The following is a 19,199-nucleotide window of genomic DNA, read 5'->3' on the forward strand; positions in this document are numbered from 1 at the left end:
AGAAAAATTAAGTTGCTAATTTCTTCTGACTATAACTTAGCTTACTTTTTAATTATGAATAATTTATATCAGGAAGAAATTGGTCAGGCATTTTGTTAATATATTGGTGACCCAATTTAAAATTTTAGGTACATCCTAAAGTCAATGGAAATCTTGGCCCATTAACTTATTTAAACTCAACAGTTACTTTCTATGAAAAATGTGATACGTAACTTAATGTTTTTCAAGAATTTACACTTTTATTATCCATGATAAAAAGTAAGGCTTGAAATAAAGTGATATACATGCAACCTAGGATATTTGTGTCATAAATATGAAATTTAGAAAGTGTGGCCTCTGGTTAACATGAGGCAATAGTGCCACCTTTAGTTACAATTCTATACCTACGTTTTGGTAAAGATTGCTTACTGAGACAGCTCTCACTTAAGAAAATTGAAATTGGAGAGTCTTGAGCTGGTAGTACTGTGCTTAGTAATATTATCTGCTGTGATATGTAATTAGTGGTTTTGCAAAAACACATATAAACTTTGTTATCATTCTCAGTTCAGGTCTTTGAAGAAACAAAACCATTTTTATATGTATATTCCTGTTTCTGTTTACCAAAATGATTGTGGTTGGTAAATGTATACTTTGTCTTAAACAAGTATGCAAGTTTGGAAATTACATTAATGTTCAAATCCCAAGCAGTTTTTAGCTCCTGGATATCTATATATATAAAAGGCTAATATGCAAAGTGTCCCCTAGGGAGTTTGACTGGGAGACTGGGAGTTTGACTGCTCACTATGATGTGCGCTGACCACCAGGGGGTGGCATGGAACATGACGGGCGACCAGCTGTGGCAGTGGGGTGCTGAGGGAGTGATGGAAGGAGGAGGCAGGGAGGCAGGAGGGTGGGGGGAACTGCACAGTAGCTGCACGCAGGTGACGAGGGAAGGAGGAGGCGGGGAGGCGGGGAGGAGAAACCACGTGGTGGGGGTGCACGGGTGGGGAGGCAGGGAGGCGGGGAACCTTATTGGCCCCGGTCACTGGGAACCTACCTGTGCACAAGTTTCGTGCACTGGGCCTCTGGTATAAATATAAGCATTGAATTTTAATAATAAAATCAAAATTACATTCCTGTAAAAAGTGTTATAATTCACAAGACTTCTGTCTACTGTATGCTGGATATGTGTAAGATAATGTAAGGGCATATCTAAAGGCATAATGCTAAAGATCCTTTCAAGCTCATTTTATCAACAGATCCTCCCTGAGCAGGTCCTCTCTGCAAGCGGTATATTCGTTTATTTCAGTGGTCATTTCCTTTTCAGCTCTTCTAATTACATGAGTACACAGTGTGGGGGTAGGGCCACATTTTTTATAATTTTTGAATCAGTAGGATATTTAGTCCTACCTCTTACTGATATATACACTCCCAACACAGGCAGATTCCCTATAAAGCTTTACCTATGAAAGGTAACTACCTCATAATGAGTACATACTATAAGTTCAGCATTATATTAGGTGAAAGTAGGAATTTAAAATGCAGTGTATAATGGTATTCTGGCCTTTGGAAAACTTGTAAATCATGGGAGAAAAGGTTACCATGCTGTATGCCATTAAAATGTGGAAATTGTTTTAGTCTATTAACAACATAAGCAAATAAGATGGTGTACACACCTGCTATGTGCCGGACACTCTAGTAGATGTTCACTTATGTGAACTTGAATATTAGAATATGGCAATTTGAATAGAATCCAGACACTAAGACCTATAGATAAGAAAAAATGAATTCCAGAAATATCTAATGGGGCAGCTTGATAATCCATGTCATCTGACATTTGTTAACATCTTAAAATCCCAAGGCATACTAAGTATGATCCTATTTTTATTTTTTTAATTTCTTTATTGATTAAGGTATCACATATTTGTCTTCATCCCCCCATTCCCATCCCAAACCCCTCCCACACATGCCCCCACCCCCCTGTTGTCCGTGACCACTGGTTAGGCTTATATGCATGCATACAAGTCCTTTGGTTGATCTCTCCCCCTTACCCCCACCCTCCCCTACCTATGATCCTATTTTTAAAAGATTATTTTAATCCCTGTAGGCTTGATGTCAGTTTCTCCCTTAAACAGAGGAAACTTAAACTCAAAGAATGTAATAAACCTGCCAGAGTTAACCTATCCGCTGGCTAATCAAGGATTCACCTCCAAGTCATTTGACTATTTGGCTGAAAGATTTTCTCTAGTACAACACTTCTCAGCAGCTGGAATTGTTGGAGAAAAGCAAGTCACCCCTGTAAATGCATGGTGCTTATATTCAGTCCCTTCACCCTCACACAGGAGGATCTGCCCCCAGTTTGAAAGTACCTAGTAACTGGCACCTATAAGATCTGGATGCTTTACGATTACTATTTTACTTTGCTACTGGGGTGACTTACAAGACTTTTTGAAAGGGACAAACATGTGCTTTAAACTTGTATTTGAATTCCGATTCAATTCTTATCAGTTGGGAGAATTACGTAACCTCTCTGAACTTACCCTACTGGATGCTTCCAGAAATAAAAGAGAAAGAAACATAGTAGGGATTCAACTAAAATTATTTGCTCCCCTGCTACTTGGCTATTTAGTTGTTAGAATCAATAGAACATAAAAGGAAAAAACAAACAAACAAACAAACAAAACCTCATGTTGAGAAAAGGTAATGATGCCTCCTAAACGTAAACCAGTGGTTTTTCTAAATGTGGTCCTTGGACCAGCAGCCTCAGCACCCCTGGGAACTTGTTGGAATGCAAATTTGGGGCCTCTACCTCAGACCTACCAAATGAGAAATGTTAGGGGTTCTACCAGGAATTGGTTTTTAAACAAGCCCTTCTGTGATTTTGATGCAGGCCAACATTTCAGAACGAGGCTTATGAAGAAAAATCCAGCCTCCTTGAATTCTAAATCATTGGTCTTCTTCCCTTTAGCTCATCCTTTTGCAACACCTGTTTCTAGCAAAAGGGAGAATTGTCTCCATTTCTTAAAGCGGTGTTTCTCAAAGTACAGTCCACAGGCCATTCGAATCAGAAGTCCTTGAGGTAGTTTTTAAAGTTGTACATTCCTGGGCCCATATCAGACAAAGCCATTGAAATCTCTAGGTTAGGGCTCCAATATCTACATTTTATAGCTTTCTGGGTGATTCTTTTGTTCACCGAAATTGTGAATCACTGCATCGCTCTAACAGTTGACACTAGGAATTTAAAATGCAGTGCGTGATATTCTGGCCTTTGTATTAAGTAATACTTAACAGTTAGCATTACTGGGCAACAGTTATCTGGCAGCACGTGAAAAGAATGAGTTCTACCCCAGTTTTTGTGAGGTCCTTTTATCCAGCACTGGCCCCAGGCGGAGCTCTGTAATATAGTTACCTCCTGACTTTGCTAGCCGTGAAATCTCTGGGACCTGGATTTCACAGGAGCACGAAGCGGGGGTGGTGGCGGTGGCCACCGAGACTGGAGACAGCCCAGTGGTTTCATTTGGGGCTTAGGATGATGATGAGCTGGTGCTATGCCACCTTTACGTCGCAGAGGCAGCATGAGGAGACCAAAACACATGGGCTCCCATTTCTGTACAAGCAGTGTTTCTTCAATCTCAAAGTTTTTGATTGATAAAGGAGACCAAAGAAAATGTATCCTCTGCAGCCTCTGACCTTTTATCCTGGGTTTCTAATAAAACATGATTTTACTGCGTGGCTTCCAAAAAATATCTTTGTCCTTCTTCACTTGATACTATTTCAGTGGCTTATCATCTCTACCCGTATGCTTCATCCTCCTCTAACCTTATTTTTTTTTCTTTCTGTGGTCTCTTATTTTTATTTTTTGCTTTTCTGATCACAAGTTAAATCAGTCCTTTGTTGTTGTTCTTGTGGTTCTACTCATCACACTTAAGCGCTGAGCTACTTAGAATAGAATCTCACCTACCTCCACCGAGTTTTTTGCAATTCCATGCTTTTGTGACAGGGTCTCCATAGACAACTCTGAGAGACCTGGCCTATGTGAATTCTCCATTCTCTCAGGATTCTGCCCCAGACAAACAACATGCAGAGTTAAGTCAGGAGGTTCAAATAAGAACACACATCCAGGAGAACAATAATGGAAATGACAAAGTAAGGTCCAAAAATTAGCTCTTCCATAAAAAATCAACAAAAAAATAAATGGCAGAAATAATCAGACTCAACATTTTCAGAACTCTGGAAATTAACAAAAACTTTATTCAATAAAAACAGGCAAATCTCTTTGAAAGCAGTGAGTTGTATAGTATTTTAATTTGCCCCTGTCTCATCCCTTGGTCTCCGGCTCATAAGTCGCCTTGAAAACTAACAGCCTGTCTGCCTGGTGTGGGTTAGTAGCCACCAGAAAGAGCAGAATGGAAGTGGATCTCTTTTAAAGTCTCATTCCAAAAAATAAAACAAAACAAAACTGAGAAAAATTGTCACCAACAATTCTGCCTTCTGAGAAATACTAAAGAAAGTCCTTCAAACTGAAACAGAAGAACACTGGGCAGTAAATTGTATCTACGTGAGGAAATAAAATACACCATAAGAAAAAATTTAAAATACTTAGAGATGAATAAAAAGTATACCAAAACTGATGAAATGTAATGAAACCAGTGCTGAGGGAAATTTATTGATATAAGCTATCAATATAAGCTATAAGTGCTTATATTTAAAAAGAAAAATGTCCCTAGCTAGTTTGGCTCAGTGGATAGAGCATCAGCCAATGGACTGAAGGGTCCCGGGTTCGATTCTGGTCAATGCCCGGGTTGCAGCTCAATCCCCTGTACGGGTATGCAGGAGGCAGCCAAACAGTGATTTTCTCTTATCGTTGATGTTTCTATCTCTCTTCCTCCTTCTCTCTTCCTCTCTGAAATCAATTTAAAAAAGAGATATATTTAAATAAAAATAAATAAAAAGTAAAATGATCTCAAATCAGTAACTTAAACTTCCACCTTAAAAAATTAGAAAACTAGGAAAAAAGGAAACACTAAGCCCAAAGTAAGCAAAAGACAGGTAATAATAAATATTAAAGCAGACATGAATCAATTCACTATTGTTCTGGAGGTACTGGTCAGGACAACTATGCAAGAAAATTAACTGAAAACATACACATTAGAAACTAATTACATAATAGTGATGGTGTATAACCTTATGGATATTTCAGAACCCACTGATTTATATCCTTTAACGGTGAGTTTTTAGTATGTGAATTATTTCTCAATTATATAAAAGAGTCACAGATTTTTACAAAAAAAATCAGTTTGTTTGCTTGTTTAAAAGAAAAAGAAAAGAGAACCCAAATGCCTTAGACTAACCACTTTTTCTTGAATCACTTCCTTTGTTTCTACATGACATGATTTTATTGTTCTATCATGACTCACTGGTTTCCATTTTTATGTCTCCCTAGCTCATGGGGAGAGACATGAGGAATTAATTTCCTTGGGAATCCCAGATTCCCATTTTATTAGTGAGGGGCAGAAATCTTCAGGAACATCCAAAGCAACAAGGAAAGGCAAAGAAAAGTCTTCCGAGAGAGAAAAGACAGCCAAAGAAAAACAAGCACCTCGCTTTGAGTCTCAGGTGGGTGTGGCACTTTTTTGATTGGGGTTACTTAACACACAGGTTCATCGGGTCCCTCCTTGCCCATCAGGTCCCTCCTTGCCCATCGGGTCCTTCCTTGCCCATCGGGTCCCTCCTGAAGACAAAACTGTGAGAAGTTCCACCTCCCTGTTTTCATCAGCCATCTAGATAGCTTAAGGACAGCCCTTGAACACCTTCTGTAACAGCCTTCCCTGATTTAGTATCAAAAAGCATTAGTTTAACTTTTAATATGTAAGATAACTGTTTGGAGGTCTTGGGTTTCTAATAATAACATTATACACATCCCACCCTGAAAAAAATTACAGTCTGATGGAGGAGGCGGAAGGTAAACCATTTTAATTAGAGGCTGAATGTGCAGTGGAAGAAAGCATAGGTCCCTTATCTAGCTTCTTCCTAGAAGAGCAGAGTCCTGAACTGAGTCGATGAGCAAGGGCATGCTGGGGCAAAAATCTAACAATTTTTTAAAATTATTAAAGTATGAGATATAAAGCGGGAGGGGTAAGTATCCGATGGAGGAAAGCCTTTAAGCCTCATTAGAAGCTGGAGCTCTTTTACAGCCCAGGCATCCTTAACCCATATTCCTTCCGGGCCAGTTAGATAATTATAATGATGGGGATAAGAAAGATGTAGGTGGAAAATGTGAGGAGTGCAAGCACAGGCTTAAAAATATTCAAATTCAAGTTATTTAAACACTGACCTCAAAACAAAATACCTATGAGGAAGGTCTCTTCCCATCATTTGTGATCATTGTTTAAGCTAAGCAGGGCTGGGAGGTCAGGGGTTTAAAATGTGTATTGCCAAGGTCAGATTTACATTGCAGATCCCTGGTGACTTTTAAAGGTATGCATTTAAAGGAGGAAATAATAGAGATGGAGAAACCATTCAGGAAAGTACCCCAGTACTCCAGGTAAAAGAGTGTAAGATGTACTAGGTACAGTTCAAAGAAAGGAAGACTAGGACAAATCAAGAAATATCTAGGAAACACACAGGATATGTAGTTATTCATCCAACATAGAGGATAAGGAGCAAGAAAAAATGAAGGATATCTTCCAGGTTTCCAGGTGGATTAACTAAATAGGCTGATGGTACCACTAGTAAAATGGACACTAAAGAAAAATGAAAAAATTAGGAGATGATGACTCAGTTATCCCAGACTCCACTTGCATCTCCAAGATTTCATTTCTTAGCTGTTGGAGTCTACACTCCGCAACATTGAGAAGTAAATAAGCCATATCTGATTTCCACGGGGATAAGAGGGTGGCCCTGAGGCTACTGCTCTTCTGTTTGTGTCAGAAGCCCATCCGATGCAGCCCATCCCCAGTCCATGTCAGTGCGGGAAGAGGCAAGTTTCCGCTGCTGAAGTGGTTGCAGCCTGCCTCCCACAATGCAAATGTCTTATGGAAAAGCAGAGAAGCAAGCAACTGCTTTTCATGTGCTCACCTCCACATTATTGGATGGTAAGTCACATTAGTCTACAAAGAGGATCTCAAACAAGCAAAATAAAGTGTAAATGGACCAAAAACACAGCATGCACTTGAAGTAGCACTGTTAACTCTCCAAGCAACTATGGTTTACATATTGGGGCTTTGAAACTTAGCACTTCTGCTTTGCCAGGACTTACACAAGTGAGCCTTCCTGCCCTATTTTAAAAGCACTGTGAACTTTGTTTCAAAAGCTGTTCTTGACAATCAGAATGAAATGATTTTACGTTTAGCTCAACCTCAGTCTAGGTCTTGAAATCTTAAGAAAAGAAATGGATCCAATAGTGGCTGGTTAAAACAGAGAATTATTAAACAAACCATCATAACTCTTAAAAAGGCAGTGCTCAATTAGAAGAGCAGAGTTTTCCAGGAAAGGGAAGCCACGCTGTAGATGAAGATGAAGATACAGGAAACAAAGCCTCTTTCATTACACAAGTAGCTGAACCACAAATTTTGGAGAGTCATTCTACTTTTTACCAAATCATATTAATTCATACTTCAAATGTGAGGCTAAAACGTCCCAAAGAAAATAGACATTCCCAGAACAAATGAGAAATTAAAGATAAAAACACTGAAGAAGGGAAATGCTGTTCTGCTGATATGGGCCATGTGGGCATCTGGACTGATAAGAAGTGTGACTCTGAACCTTCTTGATAGACTGATCACAACAGGCAGGTCCCAGTGAGACATCTGAGGCTCATCCAGTTTCCCTTAAATGAAGTACTGCTAACGTTCTCATCCCACTGAGGGTGTCCAAACTTGAGCAGGTGGTTATGTTGGTGGACTTTTCTCCCCACGATTCAGTGAGAAGTCAGTTGGAACAGAAAGTGGCAATGAAAGCTGAGTAGGCTGTGAGCAAAGACAGAAAGGCATAGGAGTAAAGGTGTTTATCTCTCCCACCAGCAAAGATTGTGAGCATGAGTACTGATGACAGAACTTGGGTGTTAGTTCAAGCCTTAGGAACATCTGACCCAAAGCTCTACATCAACAGGATTGAAAAATTGACTTTTCATCTTCTAGAGTTTCCTGAGGGAAAAGGAGTGGCTGCCAAGGAAAGAATTATTCCATACTTTTTACTTGAGACAAATTAAGGGTGACATTCTTCAGACAGCAGTTAGATAAATTTTGGCCTTAATTGGCTGCATGAATCCATTAAAAGGAAGAGGAATCCTAATTTGAGCAATCGATGCTGTAGGAACAAGGGGTGTGGTTGCTCTTCAGATATAGCAAAAAGAAGCTGAACTGACTCAGAAGTCAATTCATTAGCTCATTAATTGCATTTGTGGTGTAAGCACAGGGACCATATGAGCTTTCCTGTTGGGATTGTTTCATATGCCCTCGCATAAATGTGAAGAACTTTACATAAAATTGGGGTCAGGTGAGGCTTCACAAAATGTCATTGTTGGAAGAGTCAAAATGACTTGGAGCCATGTGCTTTATGATAGTCAAATGTGGGGAAATAGTCTTAAGAACAGAATGGGATACATACTGATGATTAAAGCAGCAAGAAATCCCACACATCCTAAGGTAGATGCTAGTAAGTACCATGGTAAACAGAGGGATAATGCCAACAGCTTTTGTGTTCAGGCACTATGATCATTTTCTTGCAATCAACTCTTACCATGTGGGAGGCTGTTGTTATAAAACGTAGCAGGCCATTAGAGTTTCATCTGCTACTTTGCGGAGTGTGCATTTGGGAAATGATCTTCCTCGGGATGGAGGATTGCATCTGTATAACCCCTCAGCATTAGCGATGAATGACTTAAATCTCTTTGGCCAGATGTCCCATTAGAGTGCATAGTAAGCCTGGGCAATGGACATCATAAGAGTAATATGAGAAATACCATGGCATACACAAGCCTAGAAACCAACCTATCTAATGTTATCAACAGTGCTAAAGATACAGAAACAGGTCTTCTGACAACTATTTTAGATTCAGTCCTGTAATGCTGAAAACATACCTGTGGATGAAAGTCAAAATGAAAAGCTGAATCAGCTGCAGTTAAAAGGTTGAAGTTGTAGAAAGAAACAAAAAAAGAAGAAGAAGAAGAAGAAGAAGAAGAAGAAGAAGAAGAAGAAGAAGAAGAAGAAGAACCTTGAAAAATATTAAGCCAGAAAAACCAATTCTGCAAAACATTAATGATTGGATAAAACTAAAAACTGGCATATATGTAGCCTTCCATTCTTTTAAAATCCTGATAAATATATACGTGCAGTCTCAAAAATGAAAGACTCTGCAATATTATACATTGCATTTTTGCTTTAGTCTTCATAACCATGTGGAATTTATGCCATCATTGATTTTGTTTCAGACGGAAAAGCTAATTTTTTCTTAAATTTACATTGCTTATGTTTTCACTAGCATTTAGATTATTTTACAATCCAAATGCTGTCTTTTCCTGTAATATCATCTAAACAGATATGGAAAAATAATTTTTTTTATCTATCAAAGGATGATTACATTTGAAATATGAAAGAATTAGATGCAGTTTTCACTTCAAAGCTTGCTTGTTTCAACAGCTTGGTTCAAAAACATTGGTAGAGTTCCAATCAACTACTTTTTCCCCTTGAAACTTCAAGATAATTCTGTGTGTTAACTTTTTAGACGTAACTCCAGTTTTTTGTTCACTGTTATAAAAGCAATCCATTTAATTCATTGAGAAAATATCCCTTTCATTAACAAAAATAAACGATTGCAATTTAAAATAGACAAACTTAAGTCAATCCATAAATTCGTATAAGACATATAGCCTTCCCATTCTCCTTCATAGTGTTTTCTTCCCTGATCAAAACTTGATCCCAGAAAAGTTTGTGATAAACTCATTTATCCAGCAATATAAAAGATAGTAACAGTTCATGTATTGTGTTTTTTTCTTTCTTTTTTTATTAATTTCTTTATTGATTAAGGTATCACATATTTGTCCTCATCCCTCCATTCCCATCCCAAACCCCTCCCCACATGTATTGTGTTTTAAAAGGAAGAAATTTTTTTTAAAATCTAATTTTGAGATTTATGTTCTCATCAGAATGTTAGGAGAATATTGTAGGGAGCAAGGAGGTCTTTTTGGGAACATTAAAACCAAACTGAAAATTGTATTCAGTGACCTCCCCATCCCCACTTCCCCACCTGCATTATGGATGATTATGGGTACTTAACATTGCATGAGTCTTACCTAAAGTGACTATGAACCACATCAGATTCAAGCCTCTCACTGGATCAGGCAAACACCAACGAGCCTCACTTATCTGGATACTTTTAAGTCTAAGGCCCATGAAAGTGACCTTACAAAACATCAAAATGTTAACTTTCAAAATGAATATATCTGCAGTAAATTATCAGACTTGGAAATGATCAATTATTCTGCCCTCATTTTTCTGAAGAGATACTAGAAGCCTAACAGTAATTTAGAGTTTTTTGCTTAGTGTTTAGGTGAATTTTACATACAGTGAAATGCAACAATCTTAAATATATAATTCAATGAGTTTTGAAAGTTGCATTCATCATGTAACCCACATCTCAATCAAGATATAGGACAATTTCTATATTCTTAGAAATTCCCTCAAACCTCTTGGCAGTGGATTCTGTCATCCCCATACCTCATCCCAGGCAACGGATTTACCTGTCCTATAACATCATACAAAGGAGTCATGCAAGAAGTTTTCTTTTGTGTTCAATTTTATCTCAGTATAATGTCTATCTGTAAGAGTCAGTTACTATACTGTGATGTATATCCATTTGTTTATCCATCAAGCACCAGTCATTTATAGTGTTTCTTTTCTTTCTTTCTTTCTTTTTTTTTTTTTAAATATATTTTATTGATATTTCACAGAGAGGAAGGGAGAGGGATAGAGAGCCAGAAACATCGATGAGAGAGAAACATCGATCAGCTGCCTCCTGCACACCTCCCACTGGGGATGTGCCCGCAACCAAGGTACATGCCCTTGACCGGAATCGAACCCGGGACCCTTCAGTCCGCAGGCCGACGCTCTATCCACTGAGCCAAACCGGTTTTGGCCTTTTTTTTTTACTGTTATGAAAAGGGCCATAATGAATGTTCTTCTCCAGGTCTTTTTGTAAATAAATGTACTCATTTCTCTTGGGTAACTACTTAATAGGGAAATTATGGATCATAGGGTTAAATCTGAACCCTTTTGAAAGAAGGAAAGCATCTGACCCAAAGGTTTTTATTTTATTTTATCAGATACCCACTGCACACTTCCAGCAAGAAGACCCAAATAAACCCTACTGGATTTTGAGGTTGGTCACTGAACATAACGAAGCAGAATATCTTGAAGTGAAAAAAGATACAGAACGAGCAGATGAGATCCGAGCTATGAAGCAAGCCTGGGAGATGGCGGAGCCAGGAAGAGCCATCAAGGTCACTTGAGTTTGTAGAGTTGTACTTTTCCTTTTCGTTACTAGGCATGGTTGGAAGAAAGAGCCAGGTTGGTGAAACCGCATAGTCTTTCCTTCAGGAATGGCATCTGGAACTTTCTCAGACATTGGCTGACTCGATATGAAGACCACATTTGGACACACTGTCCTGATACCCAGATGACTTGCAAAAGCAAAGCATGCAATGGTGCCATGTGTTAACCCAAACTGTGGGTGACCTCATTCTTTTACATAGTCAGGCTCAATACTGTCTATCCTTCACGCTCCCAACTAAGACAGCCTAAAACTGCTTTCAAGGACTTCGAACAGCCTTAGGCACATAAAAAGCATGTGCTGCTGCCTGTGGTATAGTATATACAGGGGTGTGCAAAAGTAGGTTTACAGTTATAGTACAAATAAATAATACAATAACTAATAAGTAACGATACAAGAATGAACTCTGTTTCGCATAGTCACAACTGTAAACCTACTTTTGCCCCCTTATACCGCATGTCTCCCTCTCCCTACATTTTATGTAAGAACCGTTGCCATAGTGAAACAGTATTATCTGTGTGTGTTTCAGGTCCCAACTCAGGGTGACTGAGGCAGATGAAAGTGATTCAGAATCAGGAGACGGGATTTCAGTGCATTAATTTTAGGACCACTTCTTCGTTAGCTCTCAGAAATGGCTGTCAAAAACACGTATGGTTTAGAAATTGAGTTTATTTGCTAATTCACAAGCGTGGCCTGGTCCCAGCTGCCTCATTCATTCACAGTTCCCTGTGTGTTTTCTTGTTTTTCTTTGGGTCTTGAGAACCTTTAAGATGTCTGTACTGTCTGTTGATATTTTGTTCCTTAGGCCTATCAGGCTCGTCTGCACTACCTCAGCCGGTTCATTAAGAAAACACCTGATGGCGAGAGTGTATCTATGACTGTGCCTCTGACAGAAAGCCACTCGAGAGGAGTGGAAGAAGGTCGGTGAGCCTGCTCCCGCCACCCGCCCCCTCCGGGCCTCAGGGCCCTGCCCTCCAAAATGATAGGCAGCAAGTCATGCTTGTTAAAAAGAAACCATGTCAGAATCTGTTTTCTTAAGGGTTGTAAAAAGTCACATACAGTCCTATAAAAGATAGATATTTATTTCTTTTTCACCAAGCATATGTTTACGTTTCCCATCAAGAAGATATGGTTTTCTCCACTGAATGAGAGATGAAACCAGAAATAAGGGTCCGATCTGGCTGGAAATAGTAGTATGCAAACTTGAAGGCAGACATCCTGCTATAAATCTGGCACCTTTTCTAATCACCATAAACATGAATAATGGCAGTTAAGAATCATAGCTATTAAGTCAGTGATTGCCTTGGACATGGAACTGTGAAATGCTAATTATTTTAATACTCACATCAACCCATTGATATATAATATTATTCTCAACTTACCAAGAAGGACAAAGACCTATAATTATTTTCTCAGTAATTTACTAAATTCACAAGATAGCCAGGATCAAACCCAGCATGCGGACAGAGCCCTGCATCAGCCCAGGTGTATGGTATCTTCTTACCAATATGTGGTTGCCTCATTCACATCCCAAAACATGCTTTCCTATTCTCACATCTTCAGGAGAATAATTTAATAATTGTTATAAAAATAATGTTTCTTAACTTTTCTATAAACAATCTAAACAGTAAATATCACCCTAATTCTGTTATCCTGGGATGGAGCCTGTTCAAAATGCTTCATGTTTAGTATCTCACGTTAACCTATAGCACAAACCTTTAACTATGACACAAACATTACTATTTCCGTTTTATAGATAAAGAGACCAAAGCTCAGAAAGTCATCTTATTCTTCCTAAATCATATATATATATATAAAGTGACAACAATGGGATTTAAAATATTTCTAACTCCTAAAGTACTTACTCCTCTAATTGATGAAGTTAAATAATATTAGGAATACAAAGGTAAATAGAATACAGCTCTTGTTCTTTAAGCTCTAGATTATGATTATTATGTAAATGTATTACATTATATGTAAAAGAAAAATTGTTGTGCTGGATATTTGTTAAAAATGGCAAGAAAGACTTTATTCAAGACTATTGCAATTGGGAGAGAGATTGAATTCAACTCTGAATATTACAGGGACAAGTGGGGATTTATAGCCAATAGGCAGAGAGTAGAGAGAAAATACTCAGAGGAACTTGAATAGGTCTCAGGGGTCAAGGAAGCGGAACTTGATTAAGTATCAAAGATGGGAGAAAGAGAAGCTTAATTGGTTATCAAGGGTAAGGGCAATCTATAATAATAAAAGCAAAATATGCTAATTAGACCACAAGTCCTTCTGAACGACCTTCTAGACAAAGCCAGGGCTGTGAGGGAAGCCTGGGTCCCGGGTCCTAGAGGGAAGCCGGTGCTGGCAGCCGGGGGAAGGAAGGCCTACTCTTGCACGAATTTCGTGCATCAGGCCTCTAGTTCTCAATAAGCGGGTTTAGCAGGATTCTTTGCTAAAACTGGAATTCTTCCTAAGCCAAGGACAAGATCTAGTGGAGAGCAGGGCTCTGAGGAGCTTGATCTTGTCATCCAACATTGATGCAATAAAGGCACAAATCTCAATTCTACAAACTTAACAAATTTTCCCATATGTATGAAAATTCAGACCAAGATATAAAATACTTAATACATCCACAAAGTCCCCCTTATTCCCCTTCCCCGCCATTTCCTTCTTCAAAGTAACTACCGTACTAGTCTGACCTCTATCACTAGGAATTAATTTTCCTTGTTCTTGAACTTCATATATTTGAACTCACACACTATACGATGAGAGGTAAAGAAAAAGATATGGGTGGCCAATTTGAGGAGTGTGAGCATAGGCCTAACGTTACTCAAATTCAAGTTATTTAAACATTGACCTATGAGGAGGATTTCTTCCCATCATTTGTGATCATTGCTTAAGCAAAGCAGGGCTAGGAGGTCAGGGGTTTAAAAAGTGTATTGCCAAGGTCAGATTTACATTGCAGATCCCTGGTGACTTTCAAAGGGGAAAGAATACAGATGAGCAAACCGTTAGGAAAGTACTGCCACAGTCCAGGTAAATTTGTACAGTATATGCACCCTATATGTCTCGATATTTATCTCTTCTATTTCTTCTTGTGTCAAGGTTAGTAAGTTGTGTTTTACAAGAAATTTATCTATTATATCTATCTAACTTAAACTTCCTTTTGACAATACTGATGCAACCAACATTGACTCCTGATTGTTCTCCCTTTTATTTCAACATTTCTCCACACTCTTGAGCACTAACCTATTTCACTCAAGCAGAATATAACACCAGTTAAAACATGGGCACTTGATAAATAGAGGGAAAATGTCTGCATAATGTGGAAGTTGTGGTAGGTCTTCCAGTTTTTCCTGGGCACAGAGATATGGAACAAGGGGAGTAGAATTATAGCTTTAAGAAAAAAATTTTCAAATTTTGCAGCTTCACAAGAAAGATCCCTTTCCAGTTCTGTTTTACTAGTATGACAATTTTAGACAAGCACCTGCACACAGGGCTTGCTCTCCAGAAAGAAGGGTCCCATCGATTCTCAATTCTCACATGGGACAAGCGGCACTTCCTCCAGCACCAAGAGAACAGCAGCCCCAGTGGTTCAGAAACCCCCTTCCTTATTGGTAATGTCTTACCTCCACTAAGCTTCTGTTTTTATGTTACCTTTTTGTATCCTGAGGCAGCTTCCAGACCCAATGGCTGCTCAGGTCATCCATGTCACCTTCTGAAGTGCCAGTGGTTATTTTTGCCAGTGCTTTGGTTTAGAAGTTGCAAAGCTTTCAAGTCTTTTGCTCCAAACCTGTGCTCTCATAGCCCTGCTACTTTTTGCACATGATTTCGTAGAATGCAAGTTTTTTTGTCAGTAACGCACATGCCATGTTGTTAATAGAAACAGCTATAAGTTTTGCAAAAGAGCCAGAAACAAAGATTTTGGAGCCCAGAGAGCTAACACAACAGGGGAGTGTGCTGTGGAAGAAGTGGCAAATGACCAAGAGCTTAAAGGATCTGACCAAATCGGTAATGGGTGACTTCGGAGGGAAAGAGGACCATGAGCTGCTGCGGAAGGAAACCTGGAGTGAGTATCACTCTCGTGGGTAAGATAAGTACATATTTTGAAAGAAAAATCCTGGAACATATACTAACTTCAAAAAACGTGACGTCGAGGGTTATGCCACAGAAAAATTTGTATTTTAGATGCACAGGTCTTCATTTGGCTTATCAGACTTGATAATCTGCTTAAAAATCTGATTGTTTCAAGACTTATCCTAAAGATAAAAGTAGGCAAACATTTTTAAAAAGTAGCAGTTCCAAAGTGTGTAGTTATACCTGAAAGTAACATTGTACTAATGACAAACACATTGTCACCAAACACAGATCCTTTTTATTTTCTCTACAGTAATCTACAGGATAGATTTTCTTCTTTTCCTTTTATAACAAATTTTAAATATTTAGTTTCTAAAAGGTTGGAAGAAAGCAGTTTAAAAAAAGAAAGAAAGAAAGCAATTTTCAGTGGCACACAAGCCACACTGACTTGGTTCATTTTTGTGTGGCATGGATTTGCATTTATTTACTAAAAGGAGCCTAAGTCCTTCATGGAAGGTGTTACTGAGAGAGATGTCTGCACATTCCTGGCTTCCGGGGCAGAGGTGTTGGAGGACCGGTGAGGATTTTCCCTAAGCAACTCTCAGACTTTCTATTGTTAAGAGGCTTCGTGTCTTATCTGATTGATAGCTCTGGAAACAATAAATTGGGCTGCTCATGGGGGCCCAAGTTCCCTGCTCCTTCCTGAATCGGAAGCACTACTTATGAGTAAGGGGGGCCGCCTGCTGGCCACCTCCAGGGTTCTGTGATCTTGGCCCATTTGCCTCCCTGAGGCTACATCCTCCAGTTACACCTATATCAGTAGTAAAATCTCACTCTTTTGTTCTCTACTTGTTAAGAACCCAGGCAAGAGAGAAGAATGTTCTAGAAGGAAGCATCCTCAGAAATGCCAGCGATGGTTCTCTTTTCAAAATTACTGAACCAGTCTGAGAATTTTAAAATTAAAAACTTTAGGACTAAAACATGTCCTTAAATGATTTCCACTGTAAAGAAGAAAATTCAAAGGCTCTTTTATTACACTAAAAAGAGATACTGATAGTTTTGAACCTGTATTTTGAAAGCAAGCATTCATTTAATAGGTAGTGTGCATGGTAGTGGCACTAGGACATATCTATCACTTCAAATTAATATTCCATTGATAGAGTGCTTTGGCATATTTATCTCAGTTGAGCCTCTGTGAACTAGATAAAGGATATATGGTATCTCTGCCTTGGAAGTGAAGGAGTTGATAAATGAGGACTCACCCAAGGAGAGGAAGCTGGTGGAGTTTGGATAGAATGAGCACTAAGACCCTAATTCTTTTGATTCCATAAACTTTTTCCCCCACACTTAGTTAATTTAAAGATCTATAAAATGAAAATAGAATTTAATTCCCATATCAAATGGTTTATTTTTATGCTAATGAGGTACGCTTCCAGTTGACAAAATGGAATGTAACCAGAGCAGTCTGGATAACAGTGTCCTCTGCCATCAGAGTGCAGATTTTACTTTTAATCCCAAACCCCAGACCAGGCTTCCGTGTCAGTTCTCCTGCTGCTCATTTCTTCACACTTTTGGCCACTAGTCTTCAGACATTTGCCTTCAAGTTCGCACAACTGTAAAAGAGTATACTTTGGGGTGAGGAGGAGGGGTCAGCAAACAGGGAAGAAAGGTAAGAAGAGTAGCAGGAAAGGAGGACCACAGTAGCCTGTCCTTAAGCAAAAATTGCTTTAAAACATTCTTAAATACTTGGTGTTATAATTTTAATTTGATATAAGATGGAAAGTTAATTTACACACCATCAAGAAAAGCTGTGTTGTTGTGTGGTTGCAATACATCCTAACCCTCTGAAACATTGCCATGTGCCCAGATACCGTGGTTGTAGAAGGAATCCTACCGGAGATCATGGGTCTGATTGTTAGCTGTTATCTGGAACTTGCTATGTTACTCCCACTTCTGCTGTTGGTGCACCACAAATTGGCCCTCATCCCTGGAAAAGCATTGCCCATAAGATATTATATGAACTGCGTCCAGCATGGCCAGGGGTGAGCCTGAGGAGGGGCAGTGAAGGATTAAAGAAGACAGACGAGAGAATACAGTTGGGGCCAAGTGGATCACTGTGCCTGGATGAGGAAACAATGACACAGCCTGCAAGCCAAAGCTTTATTTTATAGTCAGATCACACAAAGCCAAACAAGGGCAAGATGTTTAAAATGTTCTTGCGAGTTTCAAATCTGCTTTTTTCCTGTTGTTGCCATTCTCTGAACTCTATCAAACTTTGTTTAGGCAGCACTTGCTGCACCTCCTGCAGCCCATACATCCCTTAGCTACCTAGGACTGCAGGGTCGGACTAAGGTCAAGCTTACAACCATAGCCTTTTGGCTATAATTGGGAGGGCTTTGCCCTCCAAGCTGGGACTTGTATGTGGCTTTGCCACAAGTCAGTCCGAGGCTTGAACCTGTCCAAATGCTGTAGCTGCTCTCTACAATTATAGACCCTGTGAGAGCTTCAAGTAGTGTGGCCTCTACCTTCCCATCAAGTGACCCTAAAGTGACCTTATTCTTGCTACTTTCCATTTTCATATAGTAGGTAACTTAGAACAACTTGCTTCATAATGAGAGAGGTCATGTAAACAATATCATTATGGAATTCACTCCTAAGCAGTCTTCTACACCAAGCCATCGTCAAGGCCAAGAGCCTAAACATTGCTTTCAACTTCCCTTTTATTTCTGGGGGCCTCTGAAAAGTGCCTCTTCCAGAGGTTGGACATGATCACTGTCTTTATTCTAAAATCTTTTCTTCAGACCACACAATCAGTCAAACCATTCTTTGCCATGACTTTTAAATACTAATTTTCATACTACCTGTCATGAAAGTCATCTTCGAGTCTTTTGCAAACTGAAACTTTGTAAAATATAATAAAATGACCTAGTGATGACCAATTGCTGTAAAAACACTCTTATGCATACTGTCACTTTCAGATGGAGGATGATATACATACACACAAAAACACACACACATACACACACACAAACTTTGAGCTGCACTGTTCAAAGGTTCAAGACTGTCATACTACACTCATACAACAGAGTTTTTGCTCTGATACAACAGAGTTTTGTAGATTAATATGAAGATTTCTCTGCCCATTTTCTACCCTCTGTGTTTAAATATATATCATTTGGCTGGATGTAAAAAATCACAAACATCTAATTAATCAGAAAATATTTTCTTTCCAGCCAAAGTCAGCAGTTGGTATCTTAGAGAAATAATTCGTTAGAAATGCCAAAAATACACCCAACATTAATATGGTAGATATGTGATAAGAAAAGCAAATGTACTTTAGAAACCTAAGATCCTAAAATAACTATGATGAAAAAAGAAAAGTTAGTGCTACTGGTTTTTAAAAGAGTGATATAATAAAATTTTAATACTTTAGCAATCTTTTATTTAATGTTATAAAATGAAAAACATGATTGAATTTTGTTTTAATAATGGAATAGAGTTGGGCTTTGTATTATTATGTTTTATTTTCTCAAGTGTACATTACTATGTATTTTTGGGAAAAAAACTAAAAAATTTATTTGGATGTTATTTTTTATATTTTT

The 19,199-nt window shown here is 38.6% G+C and overlaps 1 protein-coding gene across 1 annotated transcript in view; it reads left to right on the forward strand.

The window, feature by feature from the left end:
• The window catches only part of ADGB (androglobin), a gene marked incomplete at both ends in the record, with an annotated part of 144,053 nt that overhangs the window by 117,485 nt on the left and 7,369 nt on the right, over window positions 1–19,199 (forward strand). The window contains 4 exons of the mRNA XM_080663871.1: window positions 5,423–5,595; window positions 11,300–11,476; window positions 12,332–12,446; window positions 15,404–15,589. Of these exons, the coding sequence (XP_080519997.1) occupies window positions 5,423–5,595; window positions 11,300–11,476; window positions 12,332–12,446; window positions 15,404–15,589 (651 nt within the window). The remainder of the gene's footprint in view (window positions 1–5,422; window positions 5,596–11,299; window positions 11,477–12,331; window positions 12,447–15,403; window positions 15,590–19,199) is intronic.

The sequence above is a fragment of the Plecotus auritus genome (genome assembly GCF_963455305.1).
Source record: "Plecotus auritus genome assembly, chromosome: 4".
Classification (NCBI taxonomy): domain Eukaryota; kingdom Metazoa; phylum Chordata; class Mammalia; order Chiroptera; family Vespertilionidae; genus Plecotus; species Plecotus auritus.